The sequence below is a fragment of the Oratosquilla oratoria genome, chromosome 40 (genome assembly GCF_046742065.1).
Source record: "Oratosquilla oratoria isolate Oo_2021 chromosome 40, ASM4674206v1, whole genome shotgun sequence".
Lineage (NCBI taxonomy): Eukaryota > Metazoa > Arthropoda > Malacostraca > Stomatopoda > Squillidae > Oratosquilla > Oratosquilla oratoria.
In genome coordinates, this window is record NC_134816.1 from 23,127,254 (window position 1) to 23,145,890 (window position 18,637).

The 18,637-nt window shown below is 41.8% G+C and overlaps 1 protein-coding gene across 49 annotated transcripts in view; it reads left to right on the plus strand.

The window, feature by feature from the left end:
- The window catches only part of shot (dystonin-like protein short stop), an 805,796-nt gene that overhangs the window by 565,620 nt on the left and 221,539 nt on the right, over positions 1 to 18,637 (plus strand). For 45 of the 49 annotated variants that reach the window (XM_076177258.1, XM_076177256.1, XM_076177257.1 and 42 more), the window contains exons 4-6: positions 629 to 859; positions 4,248 to 4,415; positions 10,513 to 10,605. In XM_076177258.1, the coding sequence (XP_076033373.1) occupies positions 629 to 859; positions 4,248 to 4,415; positions 10,513 to 10,605 (492 nt within the window). The remainder of the gene's footprint in view (positions 1 to 628; positions 860 to 4,247; positions 4,416 to 10,512; positions 10,606 to 18,637) is intronic. The other 4 variants (XM_076177260.1, XM_076177259.1, XM_076177249.1 and 1 more) reach the window with 1 other exon arrangement.

Sequence of the window (18,637 nt, forward strand, 5' to 3'; positions counted from 1 at the left end):
CTACTCAAAGGAAGTAGCAAAGGCAAGTAGCATGCTAGCCTAGTGTGCCGTCACATTAACATGTGTAGACTTTGTTTTAGTTAGCATCAGTTGATTTCATTCACATTAAGTCGTCCACATGACAATGTGAATGAAATGGTCTGTCATCTGTGACGTAATATATATATAGGCTACATTCTTGGGTTTAATATTTTTATTTACTTATTTAGGAAGATCAACAGCATTTGATTTAACTCCCAAAGTAATGACAGTATTGACGATTCTATTAACAAAATGGTACCAGTTTTGTATTGAATTTGTTCAATCAGTATTGGCGCTAATACTGGTATTAGAATAATTTTGTATTTAAGTTTTACTACTAGTTGTGTTAAGTCTAGTAAAACGACTAGTGCTATTGTCGATAGTACTAGGTGTAAGTACTAGTGCACCGCAACTAGTAGTACTAGAATTATTTAGAAAATTAGACATAATAGGAACAAGTATTTTAGTTAAATTTGGTAATGGTATTAGTGAATTTTATTATATTGTTAAAGGTGTTAGTGTGATGATGTGGGAATGTTTTTGGGGATATTGACGACGTTGTTGGAAAAAACACGTGACATATGGGATCCGTGTCTTTACCTCACAGCGGTACACCTGTCTCACTGTTTGCGCCGATGCCACGTCGCCTCCTGTGTTGAGCGAAACAGGCTCCACCCACTCTAACCCCTTCAGTGTCTATCGCCGAACCCCTACGCCCACCCACGCCCACAGCACGGAAAAGTTGACTTTCGCGAGGGGCAGTACGGAAAAGCTCACACCCACCCATCACGCCCACAGCATCGAGAAGCTCAGCCAACTGCATCTAGACCACGATTTTGTATTTATCATTCTAAACGTTGGCAGTGCGAATTGCCGTTTGTTGTGATCGCTTGCAGTTTTTAATAGCCGCCGAAGTTTTTCTTTTCTTTTATTATTTTATTATTTTTTGAAAAAAAATTGTTTTTGTATGCTGGTTGGTTGTTCTTTTATTTTATGTTCGCGTTTTCTGTATGTGCTATGGCTTTATTTTTTATTTAATTTTCGTTTTATAGTTTTCTGTTTGCGTTGCCTTGCATGAAGCGATGACGTCAAGTCGCATCGAATTCGGCTTTTCGTAGTTTGAATATTGTCTTTGAATATTGTTTTGTTTTCTTGGCATTGTGAATATTAGTATCTATTTTGTATTTACCAAACATTTTTTGCTTTAATTTGTAATGTTTTATCTGTATTTTAAGTAGACATAGTGTTCTAGTTATGATTTTATTTTGATGTAACAAATAATGAATGTATTGTTGTTCTTGATCAAATATTCTGAACTCAGCCATATTTGTTTAAAAAATATATGCTTAATTACACAATAAACTCACTCGATTTGTTGAACAGAAACACCCAAACTCTTCAATTTTTTTTCTTCTTTTTTCTTATAATTTTTACTCTCAACATAATCATCCACTGCTATTACTTCTAGATATATCCCTTTATTTTCCATTAGAGTTACACCTATTTCATTTTCCCCCTCTCTCTCTCTCTCTCTCTCTCTCTCTCTCTCTCTCTCTCTCTCTCTCTCTCTCTCTCTCTCTCTCTCTCTCTCTCTCTCTCTCTCTCTCTCTCTCTCTCTCTCTCGTTCTATTTCCTCTGGCATTGAATTTTTTCCTCTTCTCTTTTGTTCTCTCCTCCTTTATTATCTTCCATTGTTCCCCTCCCCCATTTCTTCCAACACCTGTCTCTTTTTTTAACATTTCCTCCTCCTCTTCCCCCTCTTCCACCTCTTCTCCTCCTCCCCCTCTTCCTCACCTTCCTCCACCCCTTCTTCCTCCTCTTCCTCATCCTTCTTGACCTCATGTTCCTTTTCTTTATACTCTTCATCCCCTTTCCTTCTCCTCCTCCTCCCCCTCCTCTTTTCCGTCCTTTTCCTACTCTTCTTCCTCTTCTTCCTCTTCATTCTCCTATTTCTTCTGATTCTCCTCCCTCCTTTCTTACTCCTCTCTTCCTCTTTTTTTTTCTTCCTCGTGGTTTTAATTCTTTTTTCTCTTCTTTCTCTTTCCTCCTTCCTCCTCATTCTTCCTCTAATTCCCTCCCCTTCCCCTCCCCATAAAACCCATTTCAACACAATAGTCAGGATTAATCATCATGTAGTCCATAAACGATCACCGTATAAGGACTGATGTCCCAGAGATTATGATAGCTATAGAAGTGATCTACCATTTCATCCTCTACCTCTCCCCTCCTCTCCTCTCCTCCTCCTTCCCCCTCCCCTCCTTTCCTCTTCTCCCCTCCTCCCTCTCCCTTCCTCCTCTCCCTCCCCCTCCCCTCCCCTCCTCCTCTCCCCTTCTCCCCGTCTATCAATCAGATTAAGCGGGCATGTACTTTCAGTGTCAGGAGATTGTATCTTATGAGACTCTGTCAACTCGCTGTTTTGGCACTCGAGTGGATAAGGACACCATCTTAGTGTATCTTCCTTCTCTACTCTTATTTATTATCCCTAGATAGCAAGGATGAGCGTTGTTTAGGGACCGTAAGGTCTGTGTGATCGGGTAGTCCACTGTGATGTCCCTATATTCTCTCTCTCTCTCTCTCTCTCTCTCTCTCTCTCTCTCTCTCTCTCTCTCTCTCTCTCTCTCTCTCTCCTATTTATTCTTCTTTATCCTGTCTTCTCCTCTCCTCACCCCTCCACTCCCCCTCTTCCTCCACTTTCCACCGTCTTCCATACCTCACCCCTTCTATCTCTCACCCCTCATCTTCATCACCCCTTCTTTCTCTCTCCTCTCCTTCTCTCTCTCTTTCTCTCTCTCCCTCTCTCTCTCTCTCTCTCTCTCTCTCTCTCTCTCTCTCTCTCTCTCTCTCTCTCTCTCTCTCTCTCTCTCTCTCTCTCTCTCTCTCTCTCTCTCTCTCTCTCTCTCGCCTCTCCTTCCCACTCTCCACCTCAACTCTAACAACTCTCACTCTTGTTCTCACTTCCTCTCTCTCCCTCTCTCCCCTCCTCTTCATTATCACCCAGACGACACTCATCTCAACACGCCCAATGCCGCGCAGGCAGCACAGGCCACACAGGCCGCACATGCCGCACAGTCCGACAACTCAAGTCGGTTCCTCACCATTTACTTGCCTGGTTGTTTTTTATTTCGTGTATAAAAGCGTAGTTTGCTTGACTGTTTTTATTTTCTTTTTAAAGATGTGCTTGCACATGGGTTGTGCTTGTGTGTACGTCTGTGTGCACATGTTTGTGTGTGCGTGTGCGTGTCTGTGCTTGTGTATTTTATGCATTCATTTGCATGTGTGTTGTGTGTACATATGTGCTTGCTTGTGTTGAGAGAGAGTGCGTGCAAGTGTCAATTATAGTACATTAAAGTATTTTGTGTATTGTGCGCATGTCATTGTGTTGTTCATTTAGCATGATATTATGCTAGCTAAGTAGTCGGCTAGTTTGGTAGTGCATAGTAGCGTTGTGCCTGGTAGTTCTGTAACGTTTGATGACTTGTAAAATTATTTGAGTAAATTGAAATTTATGTGAGTATAATTTCGTTATATCATAAATATATTGAGAAAATTTAGTGTTGTATTTTCTGCAAGATTTTCATATATTTTCAACACCACAGTCATATCACTAACACTATACCATACCAAACTCTTCCACCATCACCACTGTCACAGCGATTTTTTCAATACCATTCTCCTTTCTAGTACTTACACCATTATATTATTCATTACAAACACTTCAATGCAATAAGTACACTTTACTAAACACTACGTCATGCAGTGATTGGATAGTACTACCATCACCACCACTACTATTACTACTACTACTACTACTGCCGTCACTACTGTTACAATTACTATCAGAACTAGCAGTTTCACTCACTATGTAGTGATTTATTACTACTTCCACCACCACTGTTACTATTACTACAACTACTACTACTTCAGTTACTACTATCAGTTCCACTTGCTACGTAGTGATTTATTACTACTATCACCACCAGTACTACTACTGCAACTGCAACTGTCACTACTACTTCTATTACTGCAACTCTCACTACTATTACTGCAACTGTCACTACTACCACTACCACCACTACTACTACTACCACTACTACTATTATTACTACTGCAACTGTTACTACTACTACCACTGGACATCACTTGACAAGTCTCCCCATACCAGGATCCCCTCCCCGTATCTTTACGCCCTAACGTGGAAACTCACCTTACGTTCTTTTCGATTTCAGGCGGGCAAAAACGTGAAAGATCTTTTCGAGGACTTGAGGGATGGCCACAACCTCATTTCCCTCTTGGAGGTGCTCTCTGGGGAACATCTGCCCAGAGAACGCGGCCGCATGCGCTTCCACATGCTGCAGAATGTGCAGCTCACTCTCGACTTCCTTAGGTTCAGGAAGGTAAGGTTCTTCAAATTGTTCGTTCGGAATTAGGGTACCATATAGGACAGTGAGTTTTTTCTTCTTGTTCTTATTATTACTATTATCATATATATATATATATTCTTTCTCATATCTCTTTCTCATTCTTCTTATCTTTTTTCTTCTCTTTTCTCTCTCTCTCTCTCTCTCTCTCTCTCTCTCTCTCTAAGGAAAGGGACTATGATTTCATTACATATTTTCATTAAATTAATTTTGTGACGTCATTCTTGCCATGCTATAGATTGTCATGAAAATGTAGTGTCCGGTCCTAACTTTGTCGTCTAGAATACCTAGGTCTCCCATCAAACGATCCATAATAGATTATTCTGTAAAACAAAGCCTAATCTTCTTATTCGTCATAATGTACGTTTTCAGGTGTATTCACATTTTCAAATGTATTTACATTTTGATGTAAAGACATTTTTCTCTAGAGATTAGAGTTTATCTTTGGGATAGTTATTTAAAATTAATTTATTTTTACTTCTTTGCTGCAGTGGTATACGAAAATTTAAGTAAAATTATCGTTGGTAATGAATAGAACAAGACGTCTATTCCATTCAAATGAGGAGTTAAATATTTGAATGGTGATTGTAATTAGAAGGCTCTACTTAGTAATAAAGTTATTTTATAGGTGAAATAAATGTACTATTTTACTATTATTATTATTAAAAATCAAGCGTCGTTATGTATGAAACATATAATCCATATCATGGAAGCCACTTATATGAGGAAGAGAGGAAGGAGGAGGAAAGATGTGGAGGTCGACAGTTACCCGTTTTCTATGAAGGAAAAGCTGGTTGTGATCACCCGTAGACTTTCGCACTCTATTGGGAAGACCTCTTTCTCGAGTTCGTTTTTTCCTCAACTGTTTTGAGTTCAAGTAGAAACGACTTAGGTTACAATCTTTTGATCTTTTGTTTTTCGAATATTCAAATGTCAAATTACCTTTGCGTCTTATATTGAGAAATTTAATGACGAACTAAGAAAATTTAAACTTACACTAATTTTAGACACATAGTTGAAATGTTCTTAAGGAAGCCTAGAATACTGTAAACGAAGTCTTTTTCTAACCATTCGAATTCACAACATTGACAAAATCGGTCCAATGTGAAACAGGTATTAGCTCCTTGAATTCCTAGGGTTTTCCCACAGCTGAATAAATTCAACATACAACTCGAAAGGGGTAACCAAATAGTTTATATAGTGTAATTTTAACCCTTTAAAAATCTGTTTGCTAGAATATAAAAAAAAAATTGGTATCCGTAAATTTCTAGACTTCAGAATATGTTCTTAGTTCTGGAGAAATCGGAATTTTGGAAATTCCCAATTTAGAGAATTTGGAAATTCATTTTTAAATTTTTGGTGGTTTCTGTAAGAGGGTGTGTGTACGCGCAAGATTGAAATTTATTTCCGAAAGGGTGGAATAGAAGATCAACCATGAATGTAGTTGAGGTGGAAAGTAGACCATAATGGAGTGAGCGAATGCATTTATTGACCTTTTACCTATCTCAATACGGTAACATATTAGAGATATTATTCTGGTGAATAAGTCGATTTAATTCAGGAGAAGGTCGAACTGGATACGAAACCAGGAAAGGTGGATGTTTGGGTGTCGGTCGATCACGGTCCTGCTTCAAAGTAGGTCCTCAGCTGGGCCTAGAGGTCCTAATGGGACCAAAACAACCTGTGACTGTATTGAAGGTGTTAGAGCAGAGGAGGTCCATTATCCCCCCTCCCTCCCCTTCCCCTCCACCCACCCCAAGCCTGGACATCGATTTATGCAGATAAGATGATAGCCGTTACGCTCTTAAGAGGAGGGAGCGGTCCACAGTTTGTGGTCCACGGACCCCTAGTGGACCAGAGGCTCACAAGTTGGACCCAGAGACAAATCCAGTGGTAGTTAGTGGATGTTGAGCGATTTAGTTTAATGTCGAATTAGTCACTAGGGGGACTTCGGAAACAGCAGTTCATAAGTGTGGGGATACATAGGAAAACACATCGAGGACCTCTGGACAGAGACCGAAAATCTAGTGAGTTTAGTGGATGCAACACGATTAGATTTAGTATTGAATTGTTCACTTGGAGGTTTGGGAGACAGCATTGCATAAATGCGGGGATACATAGGAAAACACGTTGAGTACCTGGACACTGGGAGACGCTGGAGAAGGCGTGCTCGAAGACGGATGAGGTCAGAGTGCTGGTCTCCGAGATGGATGGAGATGGTGGATGATGGGAAGATCAGTAGGGTGGAAGGACGTAAACCAGGTGGAGGGCTAGATTGTGGATGAGATAAGTGGACAAAAGAAGTGGGGTGGGATGAGGTAAAATGTCCAGCCTCAAAAGGGAAAGTGATAAGGTGTTAAAAGGAGAAATTTTAGAAGGTTCGTAGAGAGGAGGGATAACTTAAATGTGATCAATACCCACACCCCTTTCTTAGAGTAACCAGTCATAAAATGCTACGTGATTGTGGTCCGTAGGGGTGTTACTAAAGCCCCTAAAATGTTGAGTACTTGAACAGTCATCCCATACGAGGGGACAGTAAAAAGTGTGACATAAATACAAGTCCTTTGTGTAATCCCGGTCTACCTTATGAGTCGTTAGACACCAAAGGTTATGATAGCATTTGACACAGGCATAAGAGACGTGAGAAATGATCTCTAACGTACTTCACAAAGACTAGAGGGAGTTGTGAGTGGTGTGACGGAAATAGAGCGGAAAACGAGCTGGAAATTGTGAGCAGAACGAGCTAAATTGAGCAGATGATGTTATTTGTGGCGGTCCGTTGTGTAGAGAGACCGCAGTGCCCTCGGGAGAAAAGGTTGGCACTGCGCATGCGCGAAATGGCTTGACGATGCGCATCGTTGGTAAGAGGGCAATAACGCAAACATTGTCCGCTGAAGAGCTAGTAAATGAAGATTATTTTGTTATCGATATTATGTTATTTTATTGATTATGTATTTACTTATTGATTTGTTTGTTTTAGAATTAAAACGAGTTAGTGCGAGAGGATTTTTTTTAAAGTATGCCGTTGAATTGAAGGAGTTAATGGCGATAATGTTTGACTTTCCCCTCCCTCTCATCTCAACCCTCTCCTCCCCCCCACTCCTTCCTGTCCGGAAGATGCTTTTCTTTGTCCTCGGTACGGGATTTGACGCATGCACGGCGTTTGGTGAATCACGGGATGAGCAGTGTTGTGTTTCTTGTTAATGATACATTTAATGAAAACAAACCTGAAATTATTGTCTTAAAAAAAAAAAAGTTTAATTCGATTCTCCGTGAATTTTTGCCACAAGTAAATATAACCTAACGTTACTTGACTGGAATCCTAAATTTCCAACGGCCCTAGCAAATAACAAATAAATCAGAATAAACAAATAAATGAATAAATGATAGATTAATAGTGACCATGTCTAGAAGCCATCCATCATCTGGATAAAAGATTAAAGCGATGGGTAAAACAAACAAACATGTCATCATTGTAAAGGATTCAAATTGCAAGACATACACACACACGCAGAAATGTAAGTTGAGCGATATGACGTCACGTCTGTTTGTCTTTGGCAAATGGTTCATCGGCGGGAGTATTCTCCCCCCCGTGCGTGTTCTGACTGCATGTGTACCAGTGAATTGTTAGTTTCATGTCGTATTAGGGTGACGTATTGGTTAGTTGCGTTTGCAGATGGGAGTGCTTGCAGGGGGAGTATGTAGGATGCATGCAAAGAGAGTATGTGGGATTGTATACACACGTACGTACAACAGCAGCACATAAACACCAGCCTAAGGTACATGTAACAGAAACACAGCATACCAATACCCCCACAGAGAACAAGAGATGCAGCGCTCCAGGTGACTGTTATTTCGCGCTCGATAGAAACTTCATAACCTCATGATACTTTATTAACAAAAGAACACAAGTCTTGGGGTGTTAGGAAAAATGTCGGGTGGATTGGAGAATGATGTTGAGTTATGTCCTTTTGCGTGAGACAAGATCCTTCCCTCAGGGCCTTGGGGACTCGCCTAACACAAGGCTAAACCTCTTATCTTCTTGAACAACTGTCATGGCACTGAATGTGGGTTGGACGTTGTTCTTAGGGTGTCCGACGAAGTGTGGTGGGGGTAGTGGAGGTGGTTCTGCTAAGATTGGCAGAGTTTGGGGGCTTCAATAGTCCTGTGGTGTTCTTAATACCTTGTGGTCAGACCATTGTTGGTGATGCATAGGCGGGGAGGGCTTGAGTGATGAGAAACGAGGTTGGTTGGAGGGGAAAGGAGGAGGGTGGGTGAAGGAGGGTGTGTAGGGGGAAGGGACCCGAAAGGCATGAACTATTATAAGATCGTAATTACCAAGGGGCGGAGCGCAATGACCCGAGGCACGGGTATGATTCATGACCTTGTGGAATTCATTCCTGACTGGTTCTTCATAATCGTATGCAATTCATTCCCGGCAGGTCCCTGGCTAAGATAATACTTGGGCTAATCTGGTTACAAAGTGGCGGGGGAGCTTGTTCTTAGGAACGTTTTAGGTGTAGGTTTGTGTGCGTGTGTAGGCGTGTATGTGTGCGTGTGTTAGACATATACCAAAAATGGCAATCCACGGCCTGGGGAAGAGCGAGTGAGAATTTGCTTAATTCCAGCTCTCTCTCTCTCTCTCTCCTTTCTTCTTCTTCTTCTTCTCCTCCCACCCACCCATGACCTTGGGCGGGGGGCGTGGCCTCGTGGGGGGGGTTACTTTGGGGCGAATGTCGATGGGTTACTGGGAGAGAGGGTGGAGTGTCTCTCTCTCTCTCTCTCTCTTTCTCTCTCTTTCTCTCTCCCTCTCCTCTCTTTTTGTATGTGTGTGACAATAGCTCATGAATACTCAGAGACTCATTTACGTGCTTAATTCATCCTAAGTATGAGTAAAACACGAGTATTTTACTCAATGGAACACAACTGTATAAAGCAGTATATACATAAGTGTAACCACAACATAGCTTTTAGCATCTCAGAGGAGTTTGCTTATAGAACAATGGTTACCTGGGGTACCTGTGCCCCCCACGGGGTACGAAACATGATAGCCAGTGCAATAGTATTGTATAATATTTACCAAGAGAAAGCATAATATGCATTCATTGTATCCTACTAATTGACATTTATAATTTGAAATAAAAAATGACATTTGTTTAGTAATTGAATATATCCGATAATTTCTTAGCAAGGTTTATATCACTAATCCCGCTGGGTGAGCGGGTTAGGGCGTCGTCACTTGTGGCGAAGGTCGAGGGGATGGCGGATCGAATCCTGCCACCGGCGAAGTTGAACCAAGGGTATGGTTAATTAAATTCCAAGCTACAAAGTCCTCTGCGAGGGGCACCGTCCTAGCCTTGTGACGTTAAACCATATCATCACCAAGTACATATACTGGATGGGGGTACAAGATTTTTTTTTTAGATATCAAGGGGTACGGACACTAAAAAATGTTAAGAAACGCTGTTGTAGAAGAATGCAAGAGTGGCTGGAATAAAAAAAATCCGTTGTTAGACATAATTAAATATTATAAGTACGTCAACGCAGCTAAGTGGTTTTACAAAAACTACTGTGACTTTACAAAAACTAAATTAAATCGTCTGGTTTTAGAGCGTTATCGACGGAGTACCTCACTGTAGCAAAGAATTTAAAAATGTCACATTATTACCAGGTTGGTGAATAATCAAACATCAAAAGGAATAAAAATTAGGTTTGTTGAATCAATGATACTTTTAAAGTAAATGAATAACGAATAGTGAAAATTCCTTCTCATCACTGATGAAAAATGTGGTAACATTTATAAATCATAACTAATACCACAGTTGGAGAACAAGAAAAAAAAATAAACGGGGAGTCAATATATTTCGACTGCTAACTGCAGTCCTCTTCAGTAGTACTTATTGAAGAGGACTGCAGTTAGTTGTCGAAATATATTGACTCCCCGTTTCCAGTCGAAATATATTGACTCCCCCTTTAAAGGTCTTTTCTTCTACCCCTTTTCATGTATGTAGTTAATGGTAGTTACCTTTGATGCTAGCACTGATCACATGTCTTCGTTCCTCTCCTTCTGCAGATAAAACTTGTGAACATCCGTTGCGAGGACATCGTGGACGGGAACCCCAAGCTTACCCTCGGCCTCATTTGGACCATCATCCTCCACTTCCAGGTAAGTGCGACCTCCAAATTTCGGGGACGTCAAGGACGACTTGTACGGCAGACTTGGGGAGACGGGGGTAGGGGGTGTGTTGTCATTACCTACCCTGTATTTTCGTGCGCGTTTGTAGTCAGGTACTTCGAGGAACCTTGGCCTTGAAGGTCCTGTTGGGAAGACAAGGCCCACGATCCTTTTTTGGGATTAAGAACAGAAAAACATAAGAGTGGAAGAGACTCCAAAAGACCGTAAGGCCTACGCTAGGCAGCTCCGTGCTCGTTACCGCCTGTCATTCCTGACCATAAAGCTATCTAACCTTCGCTTAAACAATCAGCTTTTGGTATCTGGAAATAGACTTGGAGAACTGTGTTTATGTTTCGTCATGAGTGAAGAGACGAAATCTTTTTCTTCTTGTGCCTTTTTAATAACTCAACCCGATCTTCAGTTGGCTCAGAAATTGACCCTACGAGGACAGGCTTCGCAGAGTACGGGGGTGATCTAATAGAGGTGTTTAAGTGGATCAAAGGCTTTAACAAAGGGAATGCAGACAAGGTCGTCATATTAAGACAACAGGGCAGGACTCGCAGTAATGGATTTGAATTGAACAAATAGAGCTCAAACTATTGGTTTTATGAGAAGATAGATAACTTTATGGATGGGGAGGATTGGTGGTAATGGACATGGAACTACCTAGTATAGGCCTTATGGTCTCTTGCAGTCTTTCTTGTGTTCTTAAAACGCTTTTTGTGCCAATATATATATATAAAAAACAATGCATCATATGTTTATTTATATTTTATTAGATTTTAACTACATTGTAGAGTAGGATTCTAGTCCCACCCCCAGCATGTACTCCCGTTGATGCCACATTGGTGGTCATGGGATTAAAGGATTGGTACTCCGAAAGTGTACCTGCAGTGTACCACATGAAGAATACCATTGGAGCACCTCTTCGTAAAAAGATATTTTTCAAAGTCAGCCAAGGATACTAGTTAACCTTGTCAAAGGTTCTTAGGTTTTTACTTAATGGGGGTGGGGATGCAAGCTAATAAGAACTTACCGGGCATATGTCCTGCAGGGATTTAAGGTGGTTTACTGGTTGCAGTCACCTGCATGTGACATAGAGACTTGGTTTAAAACCCACGAAATGTGTGTCAACTTCTTTAGGGAACGTATTAGCCCATGTGACTTCTCAAGAATCCATCATCGTTTGTTATGCAGTTGTCCTCGGCTTAAACCATGTTTTATTATCGCCCATAATTCCTTATAGAAATCCTCCCTCGTTCTTTGCTATCAGATGTGTTGGGTCGGAGATAATCGCATCATTCCTGCATTAAAGAGGCAGAAAATAATTGTGATAATTCCTGCGGACGGGACCAGGAATCTCGTTTGAGAGCGGGTCCTCTGGTGATAACTGGTTGCTGGGTGCAAATTTCGGGGAGTGCCGAGGACGTTAATGGTGTAATAAAGACGCTTAGAAAAAAGTACTGTGGCTGCAAGGGCTGCACCGGAGGGCACAATCTCGCATGAAGTGCGCAGTATTCCTCTTTTTATTTTGGTCATGTTTGTGTACAAAGGCAGTTGTCTTCGGCCTAGGGATGGAGCTTATGGGTTGCTGTTGTGCTTTACTCATTGTTTGTTTTCGTAAAAAGCATATTGCTCAGGGAAAATGCTTACACATGGAATTAAGTTATCTCGCAAAGGAAGATTGAAAACGGGATAAAAATGACAGAAAACGGAAGCGGGGTGAGGAGGGGGGAAGTTTGAGAATGTCGGTTGAAACAGAAAATGGAAACAAGCTTTGACGGGGTTAGTGAAGTCGCCGTTTGGAAAGTGGAGATGGAGGAAACGTGAGACGAAATGATAGAAGGTAGTAAGAAAGAGGAAAAAATAGATGGTGAAAGTGAGGAAACGACGAGTAAGTACTGGACTGAGGTGATCAGTAATGAGACGAGGAACGCCATGATTTCGCATCAGATAAGGAAGACAGGACACGCAGGATGTCGTGCTCAGGTCTTCACACTCAGCCAGCGCCTTTTCACCACAGTTTTGGATCACGCGTTGGAGTTGTGATTGACAGCTATTACCCTCCCGGATGAGAGCTCAGAGTTCGTTATGTGGTCCAAACAGTGCAGCGATGCATTTCAGCCCTGGTAGGAGAATACCATGTAAATCACACTAAGAACCCACAGTCGAAGTGAGGTGGAAAAACATGGGAGAACGTTGAATAATATACTTCAGCTGCAGTTGGCAGCCGAAGTATTAAAGTTCTCCAAGTTTCTCTTTCACTTTGACTGTGGGTTTTCTGTGTGATTACATTCTTGTATCCTGGTACCACAGCGCTTGGAGTCTGTGCCTAGTAGGATGTATTTTCACCCACAGAATTTGTTTTGGGGACAAGTCTCTTTGGTTGATTCCTCTGGCGTCCTCTGGCGTCCTTGTCTGTCAGGAACCAGGATTTCGAGGAAACCAATGGAGAAGACCCATTGAGGAAAATGAAGATGACAATAGTAATGATAGTGTGACAAAAGGAATGGTTGTTATTGTGTTTGTTGATATTGGGAAGCCCATGGCATCAATGGGTTCTGATATCTGAGGTAATGGATAAAGCCAGTCGCTCTTCCAGACATCCACCAGACTGGTGTCATAATCGGAATCGTGCGGCTCTCGCATTCGCTTGGGTATTGGTTCGAATCCCACACTCCCAGTAAATACTATTACCTGCACCAACAGTCCAAGCTCACAGGGCAAAGGTGACGGCTTCGGCCGCAGCTACACTCCTCCTGGCGTAGGCTCCTAACCTTCCTTCTTCATGTCCTACGTGATGCCAGTGTTGTGAATATACGTGTGATCGTCCTCCACCCTTGGTTATGTTCATGTCTTATGTGTTGCTGTTGAAGATATGTATGTATATCGCAATATTGGAAGAAGTAGAAGGAAAGATATTTGACGTCTCGAGACACTGCCCGTCCAGTATTGTAATTCTGAGCACCTCAGCCCTCTTGCCACTGACCAGAAGGACGCACAAGGGCAGACGGCGCCCGTCTGGTCTGACCGTGCGTGCGTGTGTGCGTGTGAGACAAATTGAGCAAGAATGGAGACGGATAGACCTGCCCCCGCCGGCGCCAGAGACGAGCTTGGTCACCTCCTCTGCCGGAAGCTAAGTCTCGCCTCTTGAGGTGAGGCGGGTCTTGCCTTCTTCTTCTTCTTCCTCTTTCCCTCTCTTTTTTTCCTCCTCCTCCTCCTCCAGCAGGTGGAATCAAGGGCAGATCGGTTGTCTGCTCAGGGCGAGCCTCCTAGTGAGGGAGGGAGGCACAAGTGTTGATGGGCAGAAGCGATGGGAGCGATGAAGGGCGCGGCATGTTACCTGTCCTTTTCTTTAAGAAATTTTATTTAAATTTTGTATCTATTAACGTTTCCCTTTGTCTGACTAGGGGCAATGATGGGTTGTAGCTCTCTGGTACTTTGTTTTGACTCACACCTGTTAGGTGAACCTTCACATTCTTGATTTGTTGGTATTGCCTTATTTGTCCAGCATTCATCTTCATGTTGGCTGTCTAGCGATAGAAAACGGAAATCCCAAGAGACGCAATTATTATTATTATTATTGCTATCATTATATTATTATTGTTATTATTATATTATTGTTATTGATGTTATTATCATTGGAATGTCAAGGGGATAGTCATATAATGGTAGCATGAACTTGGTAAATTATGGGCCGAGAAATATTAACAGCACACTTTTTATTTATTATATTATTTATTTATGCATTTATTTAATGGGGTTCAGCTAACCTGTATAGAATCTTGTAGCGTTAACCAGAATAAAATCCTGATCATATGTCAGATCCAAGACGTGTATTAAAGAGAAGGTCGCTAGGCTAATTAACAGAGAACCTGACAGAAGATGATGCAGAAACAGCAGAAGTTATAAATTCAACTTTTTAATAGAGTGCTCGTCATAGATGACAAGGAAGAAATGGCTGTAGAAGAAGGGGATATCCAATAGGAAATAATAAATTGTATAAGTCAGGAAGAAGTGCAGGTCAGGCAAAAGGCGCTAAAAGCTTATAAAACACCAGCACCGGATGTTGCGTCCTCAGTAATATTACTGGTTTGTGCAAGAATACTTAGCTTTCCCCAGACAGTAACATTCAGATTATCACTAGAGACAAGTGAAGTTCTTGAGGATTGGAGAAATGCGAAAATCACCCCTTATATATAAGAAAGTTAGCAAAACAAAGCTATTGAATTGGAAAGGAGTTGGGCATAACTATAACAAGATATCTTAAAGCAGGCACACGTAGCTCAAATAACATCTAAAGCAAATAGGGTAGTGGGAATAATAAAAAGGAAATTTACCTTTAAAACGAAAGAGATTTTCCTACCCATATACAAGACCTTCATTAGGATTATTTTAGAGTACCAGAGTTGGTCCCCACATTTAATAAAGGACAGAATTAATAGAGCATTCAACACCGTGCGACAAGGTTGATACCAGAACTTAACAACTTGTCGTACGAAGATAGATGCAAGGCACAAGAGGATAGAAGAAGAGGGGACATGATAGAAGTATATAAACTACTTAACGGGTTAATAAGACGTTCCTTGCTACTCCTTTAAATTTAGTGCGAGACTAAAAGGGCACTCGATGAAGCTAAGCAGGCCGTAACACTGGAGGACCACTTTGAAAAAATAAAATAAAATAAAATAAGTTATGAGTGGAACGAGCTAGTATGTTATGATGGCGTCTAACACAGCCAGCTTCAAGGAAAGATATGATAGTCACAGCAATATAGTGTTAGGCTCTTGCACTTTTTATCAGAGGTGGGGACAGAAAAAGAAGTTTACTAGGTAAGCATAGGTAAGTACTTTCCGGACCGAAAAAAGTTTTAACCTAAGAATATTGTTTTGCAGTCGCAATGTCGTCTTCAAAGTCGTTCCTAGGATACGTATGCCTTTCGATTTTCAATAAATCTGGCAATAGTACTGCCCACACTTGCGAGAACTCAGTGTCCATGCCCGAAGGCATGTGCGTGGAATGGAAGGCGTTCTGGAGAAGGTAAATGTGAGTCAGAGCTCTCCACGAAAGAGAACGAACGAACTAGTTAGTAGTGGATGAAGCAGGGAGGTGTCTTCGGTGTAAATAGGTATTTGGAATTAGGTATACGTTGATGTATCCAGGATTCGTATTCGTATTGTGTGCATTAAGCACACAAAATGTTAGAGAATGGGAAGTACATTGTAAACCCCGCCAACTCACTCTCCATACTTACCTGATTTCAATCACTGGGAGGCGGGAGGAATGGTCAGAGACATAGGATACATGGTATTACGATTCTAAGTCCCTGGCCGTGGCAAGAGCATCCTACAAAACGCCGTGGGAATCTCACGTATAGCTTCGTCCCCGATTAGATCAGCTGCTTTGACCCTGCACGGGCAGGGCTGAGGTGAGGTGCAGAGTACACCGTTGCCCGACTGCAGTGCACCCTGGTAGAGGCCAAAGGGGGTTGGCTCGTATATTTCGCTTTTGAAACAACGATATTTAGAAACTGAAGCGAAGGTTGTGGTAGTGTGAGTCTCCTATTTTAAGATTTAGTTTCAGAAAGTCGCGGACAATTAGCGTCAGATAAAGAGAAGGAATCTTGGAAGTGGATGGAAGGTGGAGGTGGGGCGGTGTTGAAGGGAGGGGGAGAGTTTGAGCAGGGCACGGGAGCATCGTCCTTTATTTCACTAATACGAGCAATACCTCAAAAATATTACAGCTAAAACCGAACGACAAATTGCATGATGTCGTATATGATTAAATATACAATGAGCCATTGTTCTCACGTAGATATGATAAGAAATAGTTGTCATGTTTTCTAGAAAACGTTTTATATTGCTAACGGAACCGGCCGGCAAAGATGCTGCAAGTAGAGACACCTGGCGGGCCGAGCTTGAAACAGGTGCTTTGCGTCGCTCCCAATAGATGGCGCTGGCGTGCAGTCTCGCCTTGTATATAACATTCCCATTCATGAAGACCGTGGATTTTTTTCCATTAAAATTTTATTTGGGATTCATTTATAGGATGCAAGCATAACTATTGCGGTTTTGTGTTGGATGCGTTTGATTGAATGGGAAGGTGGATGAATAATGGATAGAACTACGAAAGCCGTGGTTCGGGAGGTTTGATGCTGTCTTCCCAACGTGTAATCAACAGGTAGATTGGGCGGGCTAACAACGTTCTTACATTCCCAGCCATTAGTTTCTCGCTTGGGAAAAGAGGAAAAGATATTCCCTGTTTTGTGATTTCCAACATTTTTATTGGGGCGGAAGAGTATATTGGGGGAGAGGAAGAGGGTGTCTTTTGTTTGAAATATCTGTTTATTTTTATTTTGTTTTTTGTCATTTGCTTAATAAAATCCCGTCATTAAATCAGATTATTATAAAATACATATGTTTTTAGGAATGAAAGGGATTACGGGATTTGAGTCAAATATTCGTTATAAAAAAATTTCGGTTCGTGATCGAGTTTGTTTTGCTTTTGATGAGTATTTTTTGTTTTGTTACACGGTCGTTTTTGAACGCATTCCACCCCCATTCACCATTTGGCTGAGGCCCAAAGGCTGCATGTGCAAAAAACTAATTGAAACTTTCTGCAACACCGAATCTCAATATTTTTTCCCGCGGCCCATCTAGACCGTGAAACTTTCCCGCCAAATGATTAGGATCAGCGGTGACGGGAGTGGCTGCCAGCAAGCAACATGGCGTGTGCCAAAAGGTCATTTTTTTCCCTTAACCGTCTTGTTCACTGCCCCCTCCTCCCCCCCTGCCGTTTTATGTGCCTTTGTCATGCAGAAGTGTTGTATCCACAGTGTATTGTGATCGCATCTTTGCATGAGTGTAACGGATGGGCTGCTTCTTGTATTTATCCAATGATGGACGAATATATTCCCTTTGCCGTAGTTGTGTGAGTATGAAGGGTAAAGATGATTTTCTAAGGTCACTTATGAACTTACTTAAGGTGTTTGACCTATTAACTCTTGTTCTTGGCCGGGATAAGAGGTGAACTTTGTATAGCAATTATGTGACCGTCGTTTCTTCATGAAACGAACGGTTCGGGAGGGCGGGAACAGGAGAAATGGAACAAGGAACACGGAACACCATACGTCATATTTGTATGCAAACTATCATAACCCATGGCTATAGTCGACCCTAGGTCACCCAAACACTCGTTCTTGAATAGGCTATTGGCTTAAAGTGGACACGCACCTCGGATTTTCGCGCTTTGAATGAAATTATAAAATTTGCATGGACGTTCAAGCAAGTTCGCTAATATGGTCGTGGCGCTTTGGGAATGCGGGATTTTTACCCTTCGGGTTTTGAATAAGGGTTAGAGGTCGTGCAGATAAATCCTCTCGGAAATGGTGATACATCATCCTTTAAACTGTTGAAAGGGCAGGGAGAGGTGGAGAAATCAGTCAGAGTGCATAAGAGGCCAGGGGCGTTGATTCCCTCAGTAAGGTGTTTTTAGATGTGTATCTTAGCCAGGGACCAGTTGACCATTGGCGGTACTGGGGGACGGACGTCAGATAGGATAATCTTTCTAACATTCTGGTGGTGCGACCCCGAGCGGTTGATACTCGGTCCCTGGACCATTACAAAATGGTGACCTAAAGCAGACCCACGCTAAACGACATAGACGCCCGATATATGTTCTGGGGTCGTTCTGAGGACCCGAGCACCGTTGCCGGCTGTTATAGGGTTGCGGGTTATAAGGACAGATGTGGTTCTTGTCCGTTTGCCTTGAGCTCATTCCGTAGGTGAATAAAATTTCGGGTTTTAGAAAAAGTTGAAGATTTTTTTTTTCGGGAGGGTATTACTGCACGGGAATTTGTTTTATTCTATTCTTGGTTCATTCTTTGCGTAAAGTTTTCTTATCCAATAAAATTACAAGACGATAGAGAGAATAAAAAAAATCTTTGTCGTGAAATATAAATGTTTGGCAGGACCCTGACGAGTTCGACAATCGTTATGATGAACTCGAAGAAAACGGCATCAGT